At 43.0% G+C, this 12,182-nt stretch overlaps 1 protein-coding gene across 1 annotated transcript in view; it reads right to left on the reverse strand.

Annotated features, from left to right (window-relative positions):
• Positions 1 to 6,557: 6,557 nt before the first annotated feature.
• Positions 6,558 to 12,182, reverse strand: part of CDH20 (cadherin 20) — a 37,706-nt gene continuing 32,081 nt past the window's right edge. The window contains exons 10-11 of the mRNA XM_041427761.1: positions 8,965 to 9,216; positions 6,558 to 7,523 (exon numbers count right to left, since the gene is read on the reverse strand). Coding sequence (XP_041283695.1) covers positions 7,024 to 7,523; positions 8,965 to 9,216 — 752 coding nt within the window. The 3' untranslated portion in view covers positions 6,558 to 7,023. The remainder of the gene's footprint in view (positions 7,524 to 8,964; positions 9,217 to 12,182) is intronic.

Raw genomic sequence — 12,182 nt, forward strand, 5'->3', positions numbered from 1 at the left:
ATCTTCGTAATTTTTTAAACTTCCCTGTGTTCCCATTTATTTGTCTGCAAAAACCCCCAGACTATTCTGTAGCAGAATTTGCAAAATGCTTTGCAATCTCAGGACAAGAGCATAGGGTATAGGCAGAATATGCACTTTTTTCCTTCCTTGTAGTGTACATCTTAAATGCAAGATCATGGTCCATGGGCACAAGATTGAGGCTGTTGAAAGTATGTACCTCAATTAATTAGTTTTCTTTTTGGGCATATGTCTCTAAGCTGAAAGTAAACAAGAGTTTTTGTAACCAGAAGGCTGCTCTGAGGTTCGAATAAGTCATACGCAGGCTGGGGCTCTGTTTATGTTTCCATTAAGAAGACACTTGATTGCTTTATTCCTCATTTTTTCTACTTTTTCCATCTGTGATACCTATGATCTTACAGAATATTTGGTTCAGCTTCATAAAGAAATGACTTTGTTGGACAGGTTGTCTCCGTTTGACAAGCCCCAAGAATAATCTGTGCAAAAAATAAAAGAAATAATGCCAAATAACCCATCATGTGTTAGCACCACCCCTTGAAAGAAAAGTTTTCCATAGTTTTCTTTTCCTAGGTATGGTAGAAAAGATCAAATCTTCTGTTCTGCACTCATCATGGTACTGTGATGCTGAGGAGGATCATGTTGCACTCTGATTTACCCATGTGTGCTTGGCAGAAAGAACAATAGAATCATCATAGAATCAGAGAATAGTCTGGGCTGGAAGGGAACTTACAGATCATCTAACTCCAGTACCTCTCCCATGGGCAGGGACACCTTTGACTGGTTCCTCAGAGCTCCATTCAGCCTGGCTTTTAACACTTCCTAGTACATCTGGAATTACTAATCCTTTAACTAGGGATTCAGCTTCCTAAATTCCATTATGAGTCTGGTAGCTTTCACCATTGCCACAAAGCAGAAGCAAATTTTGACCCCCATTATGATAGATGTGGTCCTTATTATTGTTATTGGTTTTATGTAACATGGCAAGAACTTCTGCCTCTAGTATAAGTGCTGTAGCTCATGCACCTTTGGGAAAAAAAATTATAGGGTTAGTCATCATGGAACCAGCCTATAGATACTAAGATGTGGGTTTAAAAATTCATATTTCCCAAGAGCTCTATTTCCTAATGGTGAGCTTAATAAAAAATGAGGTCTGAAAATGATATTCAGACTGTGTACTGTCTCCTACATCATGTCTTAAAAAATTCCATGATTTTTTAAAGTCATTGTGAAGTGACTCACTTCTACCTCCTCTACCATAATACTTTAATGTCTCTTGGGAAATACAGTATCAACATTCCACTGCTGCTTCCGCTCGGTCAGTGATGCAGGTGGCCTGATGTGTCCCCTCCGAGGTCAACAGCAAAATACCTGTGTATCAGTGTGGACAAGGTTCTTCAGAGCGTTGATATAAGAAAGCAAAACAGAAAATCTGTCCTTAAAGTCTTGGTTTGACAGTGAGACTCCCAGCTCCTACTGCTTTCCTAGGATCCCAGCTCTGACCCCACTTCAGTTTCACTGCTGTCTGCTGATTTTCCTGTGTGTTTCAACAGGATGCACTGATACAGATTATTACTGCATTACAGTCCAAATGAGAGGCAAATCACTGACCTTTATGCAGGAGAACAAATCCCTTAGGTGATACAACTGTTTTGCAGCAGTGGGTATCTTGGAGCTCTCTGATGCCAGACGCACTGCTGTGAGAGAGACAGGGGCACAACTGAGTGGAACGCAGCTCCTCCTCCTCTGAATGCTGCACATCTCAGCAGGCACAAATCTGGATGTCTTGGACAGACCCACTGCCTATTTACACCAGCTTTGTGTGGAAACAATACATTGAAGGCCATTCCTTGAGCTGGATGAAATGGGCTTTCTCACACCCTGACACACAGGACAAGGGAGAGCAGCAACATAAGTAGCTCACAACAGTACAGATTTCCTCACTTGTTATTGAGCAAAATATAAATATATCTAAAAAATCTAAATATCTAATTGAGCAAAATATAAATATATCTAAAAAATCTAAAATATATATCTATAATATATATTGTTGCTTCTCTCTAGTGAATAAAGTACTTCACTCTTTCCTTGACAGAAGGGGATATTGTAACTTCTCAAAATAAAGGCTGCAAAAATTATAATAATACTTTGGAAGCAAACAAGGTGGAAGTGGGGACTTTCTTTTACATGGAAAAAATGGGAAGAACAACTTGATTATAAATAGCACAGGCAATCTTTGTGCTGGACATGGGACCTTAGAGTAGCAGGACTCTGCTAGAACCTTCTTTTCTGAGTTTGATCTAGCTGATAGCTAAGCTGGCATAAATCAAAGTGATCTAATTAGTAAGACCCTGGCAGCACAAATGCAAAAAACAACTGAATCTCCTCAACTTTGAATTTGTCCAGGTCAGAACTTTTCTGGAATCTGTAAGGTATCACTTGCGCATCTTTTATATGCCTCATTTCTTTTACTCATGGCCAGGACAAGTAACATAAGTGGTGCATATGCAGAACAGACTTCTGGGACATATCCATCCTTCCAGTTTGATGGTTCCTGGGAGCTGTGCTCAGACAGCAGATTCTAGCTTGTGCTTGTGCGATGTGAAAGTTGCATCAAGGAAAATACTGGCATGTGCTAATAAATTGTATTTCAAGGTGACCAAAATATAACTTCTGAGTCTCCCAAGGATTTGTGTCACTACTGGCTTTAATGAATGGTCTAGAAGGGAATTTTAGGCTACAAATGTGATGGTAGCATAAAGTGATTAAGAGCAATAAATGCTGGAGGAGAAATGACAAAATCAAGAGGGGCTTAATGAAGCTGGATAAATGGGCAATGCAGCAGCAAATGAAAGGCAGCATTGAAAGAAAATTTACACTAGAAATAATGATGTTAACTCTCTTCATGCATTCTTGAGTTCTGTATTTTGCTCTGAAGAGATCTGGAGTCCTTGACAGATGGTTTAAAGAACACTGCTACTCAGAGCCTTGGTGTGATGACCAGTGCAGAATAAGAGTGGCAGGTCATGCAACCTACCTAGACAAGGTAGAGATGGGTGGTAGGAAAAGGAAAGGAAAACACCAGAGACTGTAGTTTGTCCATGGCCACTTGCAAAACGAAATGTAGAGCAGAGGGCTTGGGAATGTCATGCCTAGGGCCAGGCTGAGCAGCAGGGATGAATTCCTAGAGGCCTGGCCATTAACTGAGAGGCTTACAGCTCCAGGGGGCCATAGCGTCATACAGATGGCCAGGATGGGGAGAATGAATCACTCTTTGTCTAACTCTGTTTGTTATAGAGATTTGAGATGGATTGCTTAGACCATATGCTCAATTTTTAAGTGGCTGAAATTAGTAAAATGACTTGCACGCTCTGTTATTCTTTCCTCTGAACCACTGATTTGCAGTCACAGCTGAGACTAGGGGATTGTTGCCGGATGGTAAGTCCTTTTTTTTTTTTTCCCTGAGAACTGCCAGCCATGGAAAAAATGTCATCGGAGGAACAAACCAAAATGAATAGGGTAAAAGCTCTGTGCACTCAGACCAGTCTTGGAGCACAAAGGGACTGGGGACACTGGTGAGGGCACATAAGACCTTGTCCTGGCCCTCTGACGTTTCTGCCCTTACACCAGGGCAGTGGATAGAGGGTGTGCCATGCACTGGGACTGTTCCTTGGAGGTTTCTGGTGGCTTGGCAAAGCCCAGTCCCTCCACCATGGCAGGCTGTAAACCATGAGCAGGTTTATGTAGTGCTGCAAATGTTCATGCACACAGCCAGGCCTGCCCTTGAGCATGAGGCTGAGGACCTGTGCTTGTTTCACTGACAGTCCATGGCACCACCCATTTCCTTTGGGCTTGGAGTCTCCTCTTCTACTCTGAACCTGCTGAGCCCTGATGTGTCTGAAAATGGATCCTTTTCATATCTCATCAGCAAAACAAGAGGGTTCTTCTGTTTTGTTTGTGGCAGTGTGATAAATGCAAGTGTTGATTGTTGGCATAGAGATTTCACAGACTGCAGAAACACTGTCACCTCTTCCATAAAACAGAAAAAAAGGGTGCCAGGCTGCCAAGTGCCTACTAAACACCAGCTGGTAAGTGTCACAACATCAAGCTGTGCAGCTATTGACTGTGATCACAAGTTGAGGCAAACCTGAGGACAATCAGAGAGCCTAATGCTGACATGCAACTTAGGAAGGTGGGCTATGAATTCCCCTGTGGCATGAGTGCAAGCCCCTGGCAAAAGGGCTGCTGGTCTTTCCATAATAATGGGGGATACACACCCTGGAAAGCTGCTCCTGACTGCTGCACAGCCTGTCTTGCAGAGACCACATCTGGAGGCTTCTGTGGAGTCAAAACAGACCATGAGGCAGCTCGTCCTGGGATAACTCTCAGTAAATGCAGGAGGTTGAAGGCTGTGTGATGCTGGACTGTACTTTTACACCCCATCCTCCCACTCTGCCTATGATAGGAGATTTAAACCATCATGGAATCAAGATATGAAGAACAATCTAGAGGCTTTTTTTGTTACTGTAGACTGTGACTACTGGGAGAGACAGTAATGGTCTGAAAATACCAAATCATAGCTCTGTGGAGGGACAAGGTCATCTATGTGCATTGCAAGCTTATATGGCAAAGGGTACATGCCTTATACTTCCCCTGGAAGGCTTTCAGCAATGAGTGTACTGATGCCTAGAAAGACTGCCTAGAAAGGTTACAGAGCTTTAACAGCTGGGACTTTAAGAAGAAAGAGGCATCTGCTTAAAATATGTAAAACTAATGTTTAGATCAGACAGGGAAGTCGTGGAATAGATGTCCTCCTGCCTGTGTTCTGTGGTATCTGCGGTGGCAGGAGGCAAGGAAGCTCTCAGACTGTCAACAGCAGCTTTGTGTCCTTTAGAATACTTCCTTGATCAGGATGGATGCAGTTCTAGTTGAATGTTTTAAAATCAATATGACATGTGAGGGTGAGTGCTACGGTATGAGTAAAAGAATCACTATCAAATAATTATCAGTTCTCTTTCTGTAATGGTATAAATCATGTTCAGCTGAGAAGCAGAACCTTGGCATATTATGTTTGTGAAGGCCCAGATTTTCATCACATCAGATTAACAAGCAAGAAGTCACTAAAACCTTTCTTCCTTGGTGGGTGCATGGCTCTCTAGGGATGCATGACATTTTATGAGTCTATGGAAACAAGGTGCCTGCCTTAAATTGGTACAACCTAAGATTAGTAAAGGAGAGACTGCAATGTTTTGTGCACGTCTGCAACAGGAACTGAGCATGGCATGCCCATAGTAAAAGTGTGGAGACTGGGTGGTTATGTGTGCACATCTATTTTTTGGGCAACTGGAGGGGTAGAGAGTCCTTAGCAAGAAATAAAAATGCAAATTCCATTGCAGACTGTTTTGCTTTCAGAGGCCTTTTGCCACTTTCCATGAAACTTGTGCTAGTGTAATTTCCCTAGCTCTTCACATTAACACACGCAAACAAGAGACAACCCAGGAGCAAAATTGACTGCAGAGTGAGAATAAATAGATATTTTATCTTAGTCTGTCATGGCTCTGAAGGCATGTGTAACTGTCAGGGATGTGTAACTGTTTTCCAAGCCTACCAATGCCCCAGCCTTAATGTTTCAAAAAAATCAGGCAAGACTTTTTTTTGACTTCAGCATGATTAGATTAGAAAAGTAACTAGTCTGGTGGGCTGTACTTGGGCTGATTCAATGCTAAGGGCAATGTCCAAGTGAACAATGATAAAAGAAGCAGACAATCTGCTGGATTCTGCAAACTGAAGCCTTGTCTCCTTGACACAATGCTGATGAAACATTTTTTCTTGATGCTCAAGGCATGTCAAGCTGTAGATAAGCTCTAACTGCTGTGTGAAAAGTAGTCAATAAATTGCCATCAGACTTTCCTTCTGTTTAACTTTTATTAAAAGAGGTGCTAAGGTACTGTACTGGATGCAGTACATCATATTTATTACCAAAATTAACAAATATACAAAACTTATACATGTAATTTTCTTACATCCATTTATTCGTCTATAATACTGCATTTGTTCAAGTAGGTTATCTACAGTATGTAAACATCCCTTGGATTGACCTCACACAGATTAGGAAAGCCCATCTAACCCATGTAGTTACCAAATATAGCTTTTTCTTATTTTAAAATTTATTTGGCTTTCATTGGTAGAATCTAATCTTCACATTTGGCACATGGAAGAGACATCTACAGTGCAAAAGAGGCAGATTTTCTGGTTTTGTTCTGAGCAGTTTAGCAGAGTCATGGTTTTAAAGAGTCAAGAATAAATTTACACAAACTTGATAGGAGATGGATTAGTGTTAACGCCAGTGACTCACAGATCAGCCACTAAACTAGAGCAGAAATTCAAAGCCTCTTCCCCAGCCCTCTCAGTCACGTGGAAAAAAACCCCCAACCTCAGCCTTGTTTCTAAAGGATTAAAAAAGAGCTCTGTTAGCAACAGAAGGAGGAGTTTAGTTTACAAGGAGCCCTCTGGTTTCAATTTTCTGCTTTGTGGATTTTTTCTCTTGTTAGCAAGCAATTCTTTTCTGTTTTAATGGGGAAAGAAATGACCAGTGGGAAGCAACTCTTCTATGGTGACAACTTCTCAGTGAGTTGGAGATTACAGTTGGAGTTTATAGATCTTTGAACCCTGATGTATAGAGCTCAGTAAGCTGCCGTGTACAAAGGGGAGAGAAAGGAAGAGAGAGAGAGAGAGAGAGCGCAATGCTGTGGAGCTCTCCAATTTTGCTGTAAGAACCAGGAAAAAACTTTCTTCATTCTGTTTCTCATAGTTTCAAAATGTGACTTAATTTAACTGAGTAAAGCTGATCCAGAGAGACTTTCATTCACACCCTTCTCCCCATTCTCATCCAAGCACTGTATTGCTATTTTTTTATGAGGCCTCACCCAAGTCCACGGAAGCATCTGATGAGAATGGACCGAACTGGACACCGTTTCACATGGAAAGCCCTCTGCCATTCCTCTTCTGTTACCACAGAGCCCCGCTGCTGTCTGTGGCCCCGTACATCTCAGCCAGCTTCTTGAAGCGCGGCCCCCAGTCCGTCAGGTAGTCGTAGCTCTGGTCTGAGTCTGTCGTCACGGACTGTAAGGAGCTGAGCGACTCCGCCACAGAGCCGTTCCCTTCAAACATGTAGGTCTGGAGGGAGTCGAAGGGAGGCGCCCACAGGTCCATGTCAGCTTCGTACAGCTTGGCGAGCACGTAGTTGTGGACGTTGTTGTCCATGACGCACGCCTGAGGCACGTATCGGGAGAGGCTCTCTATTTCAGGGAGCATGTCCTGCCGGTTCTTCACCACCAGCTGGGCCTCCCGTGGGTTCCACATGGCAGCGATGTCGAAGGCCTCCGTGTCCTCCTCCCCGCCGCCCTCGTCATCATACCTGACGATGTTCTCATGGATGTTCTCCTCCTCGTCGATGATGTATGGCTGCTTCCGCTGGCGCCGCATGGAGAGGATGAGGAGCACCAACACTGTGGGAGCCAAGCAAGACAGGGGGCTGTCAGCAAGGACACAGATTTTGCCAGGGCTTTAGACTTTCCTCTGCCCTGCTTTCCCCTGGGTGAGCCCAACTAGCCCCTTGGATTTAAAAACCTGTGGTGTTTGCAAGCTGGGGGATGTAGAAATCTCTTTCTCTCTCACTCCCCAGTTAAAACTGGTAGCTTGAGGTCCTGCTAATGTGTCCCCTTTCTCATCTGAATTCTTAGCTCCTGGTGACACTTAGGACGTGTATATCCAGTGGTGCTTGCCACTTTTAAGCTAGCCAGCTCAGAGGTCAGTAACAGTTTATCTGCAGCAGCATAGTGCCATAGAGATATTTTGTTTTCTGCTCTGTGCCTGGGTTTTGCAGCCTGCTTTGGGGATGCGTCTCAGGCTGGCCACTGCATGTGACAGAGATGGATGGTCCTAAGGCACCATGGTGATATGTCCGTCTACACAGCAAAATGCAGAGCTAGCCCCTTAGTCTGCTGTAAGGAATTTTTTGTTTATCTGCAAGCCTCCTGCAATGCTGCAGTGCTGGTGCTCCTCGCCCTCACTGTGCTTATTAGCATGGGGAGAAGTGGTAATACAGGCACCAGAGCCCTTTGCTATTGAAAATGTGCCATCACTTGGTGACTATTTCCAGAGTTAGAACTCAGCAAAGATTTTGGATACTGAAATTTCGAGCTGATGTATCTAGGCTCCTTTGAAGAGCCAGAATTGAGGCACTTTTAAAGAATTTTTCCTGCATCTTACTACACTGTTCCTCAAACTGGGTCCCCTGAAATTTCAGAGAATGTGTGTTTTGAACTAGTATTGCATGATTTGAGAGCGTGAACAAGGGAACTGAAGTTCTTTTGATACCAACAGCTAACAGGGAACAAAGGATGTCTGGGCAAGGAAAGCATGAAATTTAATTGTGGAGACAGAACTCATGCAAGACCCTCAGCCCCTTTACTGCAGCATAGGCACCATTTAAATGCACAGTCTCAAGGAAAAGGGATGGAGGTGGGGATATCTCTCTCCAAGAGAAAGACAAGAAATGGAACTAGGCTTACGATTACTGTTTCCTGTGGATCAGGATGAGAAACTAACCTGCCCCAAGCCACAGCTCTCAATACTTCCCACTGCCCTACCCTTGCAGGAAAGCATGGCCATATCAGACACCGTAGCACTTTGAGCATCTGGCAGAAATATTTGTAGGCCATATTTTTCCCCCATTCCTACAGTCCAGATCCTGAAGCCATATGCAGCTGACTACACCATGCGGTCCTTGAATTGGCCTTTTAGGCATGCATGAATCTACATGTACATGAAAACACAGATGTGTGGATGTGTGGGTGTGGGTGTGTTTGGGTCCTACACCTTTGGTGGATCAGCACCCTGGCCAGAACCGAAAAGTCTGTCCCTCCCAGGAAGAAGTGAAAGCTTTACCCAGCAGGACAAAGATGCAGGCGAGGATGGCAATGAGCGCCCCTCGGCTTAGGCTGACAGGGAGCACGTAGGCCTCGGCGTTGCAGGACATCACCATGCCCTCGTCATCGCAGCTGCACACATGCACGGTCAGTGTGCCTGTGCTGCTCAGCACCGGGCGCCCATTGTCGCTGATCAGGATGGGCAGGTAAAAGGTGTTCTGCTCGTTTTGTCTGAAGCCAGAGCGCCTTGTCAAAATCCACGCTGTATTATCTAGGAGAGGAAAAAAACGGAGAGAACAGCTTATATGCATAGCAAATACATTCAGCAGAGAAAGAATGTTAAAAAAATCAGCCTTAGACCCACATCCATTTTTTCTTCTCTTTTTTAAAATCAGTTCATCACTAATAATTTTTTTAAATCAGTTCATCACTAATAATTTTGGTTCTCCTCCCCCTCTTCCAGTATCTTCTCGGGCCATAGATCCAAACCTGAGAGGTATACACAACTTAGGAGTTACCTTTACCCCTTCTGATACAAGATGCCCAGAGCAAACTCATAGTGTTCAGATTTAGCTAGGAGAGCTTTCAAAGAGCAAGACAGAAATGAGCAATTGAAGACAATTTGTTGTTCCTGTTTGCATATGCTCAGCAGCTCTTCTAGGTCTCAGATGCTGCCACCATTTTGGAGATGCTGGCATATAACCTTTGTGGGCATGTTATGGTACTCTGTGGTTTTTGATGCGTGGCATGATCATCTGCTTGAGACAACAAGGGGACAAAGCAGAAAACCCAGCTTGCTATCCCAAAGCAGCAGAGAGTTGAAAATTTGCAACTAAACATTTCTTTTCTGTGAAGTACATGCAATTTCTTTAGTACTTCTGCCATGGCAAAAAGCCAGAATGTTTTGTATCATTGTCAGAATTATTCTGCTTTGATTTGACCATTCTGCTTCATTTAGTGTGACTGCTTGTTTTTTATAAGAACTAAAATCAAAAGGAATCAAAATAATGCTGCTGACAAAAATAGCAAAAGAGTGACCTAACAGTCAGTTGCTGTTGGCCATTTCAAGGGAAATTCCTGCCTTTGGGGCTATTTCCTTCATATTCAACATGCTTTTTTAAATGTCAACATTTACCAGTGGCGTTTGAATTCCTGTCTATCTCCTCCCTCAAATTCCTCAGTATGTGCACCAAGTTTCCTAATTTAAAAAAGTGTAAAAAAAGTGAAAAATGGGTTCAGGAACTTGTTCTCAATTCTCATCTCAGGATGCCAAAGCAAAAGTCCTTGGAGATGAGTGTTGATTTTTTTCAGTACTGAATTTGAGCCTTGTAGCCTTAGAAAGTGCAGGACTGAATGTCTTCAGTGTAATCTGCTGACCAAAGAGAATAAAGGAACTTGTATAAAAATTGTCCTTTCTTACAAACAGGTCTGCTAGGGCCAGGAAAGATTACTGGGGAACACAGGTACTTTTTCTCTTTGGCAAACCTAGAAGCTCTGATTCTGTGCACTGATGCTGTGGCATTTTTTGGGAAATGATCTTCATGCAGTTTCTTTTACTACTTAGTTTTATTTCCTATTCCCTTGGTTCAAAAGAGGTCACACAGTCTGGCCATCTGCATCTCCAGGTTGTTACTAATGTACATTTGCTGTGCTTGAAAATGCAGGATGCTCATCAGCTGTCCCAGGTGGATTGGCACAATGGGACTGCTTCCTGGAAAAGGCAAGAAACCTTCTGATCACAAGTAGACTCTGAAAAAACCTAAAATATTAACATAGAAGTGTTCAATTTCCTTATTATTGCTCTGTCCATTCACTGCTAAGATTTAAATCTTGGGTGATTTTTTTTCAGCGTAGAGACTCAGGTTACATGCAGATAAATTCAGCTATATGATCTGCTGTATTCTGGACACCAAAAATGATTTGATGGCTTTTTGAAGGGAAGTCGGGAGCTTCATATATAGCCAACTATGGAATATAGGCAAACACAAGCTTGACTAACCAAACTTGTCTCCTGGACTTAAACTATGGCCCAAGTTACAAACTCTGTGCTTCTAATCTTATGCCATCAGAGAGCACAGGCACACCTAAGTAGTGAGATGGCAGGTTCCACAGTTTGTGAGAGTAATTTAAATTTGTGACATGTTTTTAAAAAGAATCTCAGGGTCTTTTTTCTTGCACGTCAATGACATTTCAAGCTTTTACTCCAAAACCATACAATTCTGAAGTGTGCTGCATGTCTGCATGCAAATATATAGTGAAATTGTAGTGTCTTGTTAAATCGTGTGGTCTCAAGAGCTGGAGCTTTGAGGAAAAACCACCAGGTGCAAGATGAAATTTGCTTAAATTGCTTAAAGTTGCTTAAAACTGATTATGTGTCAGTGCTTACTGATTTCACCTTTGACATACAATGCAGCTCTGAGTATGTGCAGTGGGTATGGACAGACATAGGTAGGTCTCTTCCTAGGAAAAAACAATAGGACAAGAGGAAATGGTCTCAAGTTGTGCCAGGGGAGGCTTGGATATTAGGAAAAATTTCTTCACTGAATGGATTGTCAGGCATTGGAAAAGGCTGTCCAGGGAAGTGTTTGAGTCACCATCTCTGGGGACATTCAAAAGATGTGTAGATGGGGCACTTAGAGCCACGGTATAGTGGGGGACTTGGCAGTATTAGATTAACAGTTGGACTCAATGATTTTCGAGGCCTTTTTCAACTTAAATTCCATGATTCAGGAATGTGTCCCAAAACTCATCAGAGAGCAGTACCTCTGTGTTTCCTGTGGCTCCTGGGCAAAGGGAGTGCTGTGGACAGGAGCTCTTGCCTACTCAAACCTTCCCCTTCTCTCTCCTGGGGAACATACAAGTGCTTTCTCTGTCTTGGGCTGTTTATGTGCCCTCTATATGTGCTCCACAGCTATTCATATCACATCTTTTCATCACTGGGCCAATTTTGGCATGAGGAAAAGCAGCCCAAAGGCAGAAAGTAGCAAAGTGCCTGCCTTTATGCTGTGTCAATGAAAATGTTTGAGTCACCCTAACTGGAGTAATTTAGATGTATTTCTCTTTCCTGGGTGAGAGATTCACTTTGTTTAAACTGACTTACAATAGAAGTCACAAACTTCTATTCAGGTGACAGCAAACCTTCATTTCACGAAAATTGCTCTTTGTGAGGGAAAAAAAGATTAATTATTCTGAGCTGGTCATACTTTGCCTGCAAAAGAAGTCACAGGCAGTGAACCT

The sequence above is a fragment of the Onychostruthus taczanowskii genome, unplaced genomic scaffold (assembly GCF_017590055.1).
Source record: "Onychostruthus taczanowskii isolate IOZ18803 unplaced genomic scaffold, ASM1759005v1 scaffold119, whole genome shotgun sequence".
In the NCBI taxonomy this organism is placed as follows: domain Eukaryota; kingdom Metazoa; phylum Chordata; class Aves; order Passeriformes; family Passeridae; genus Onychostruthus; species Onychostruthus taczanowskii.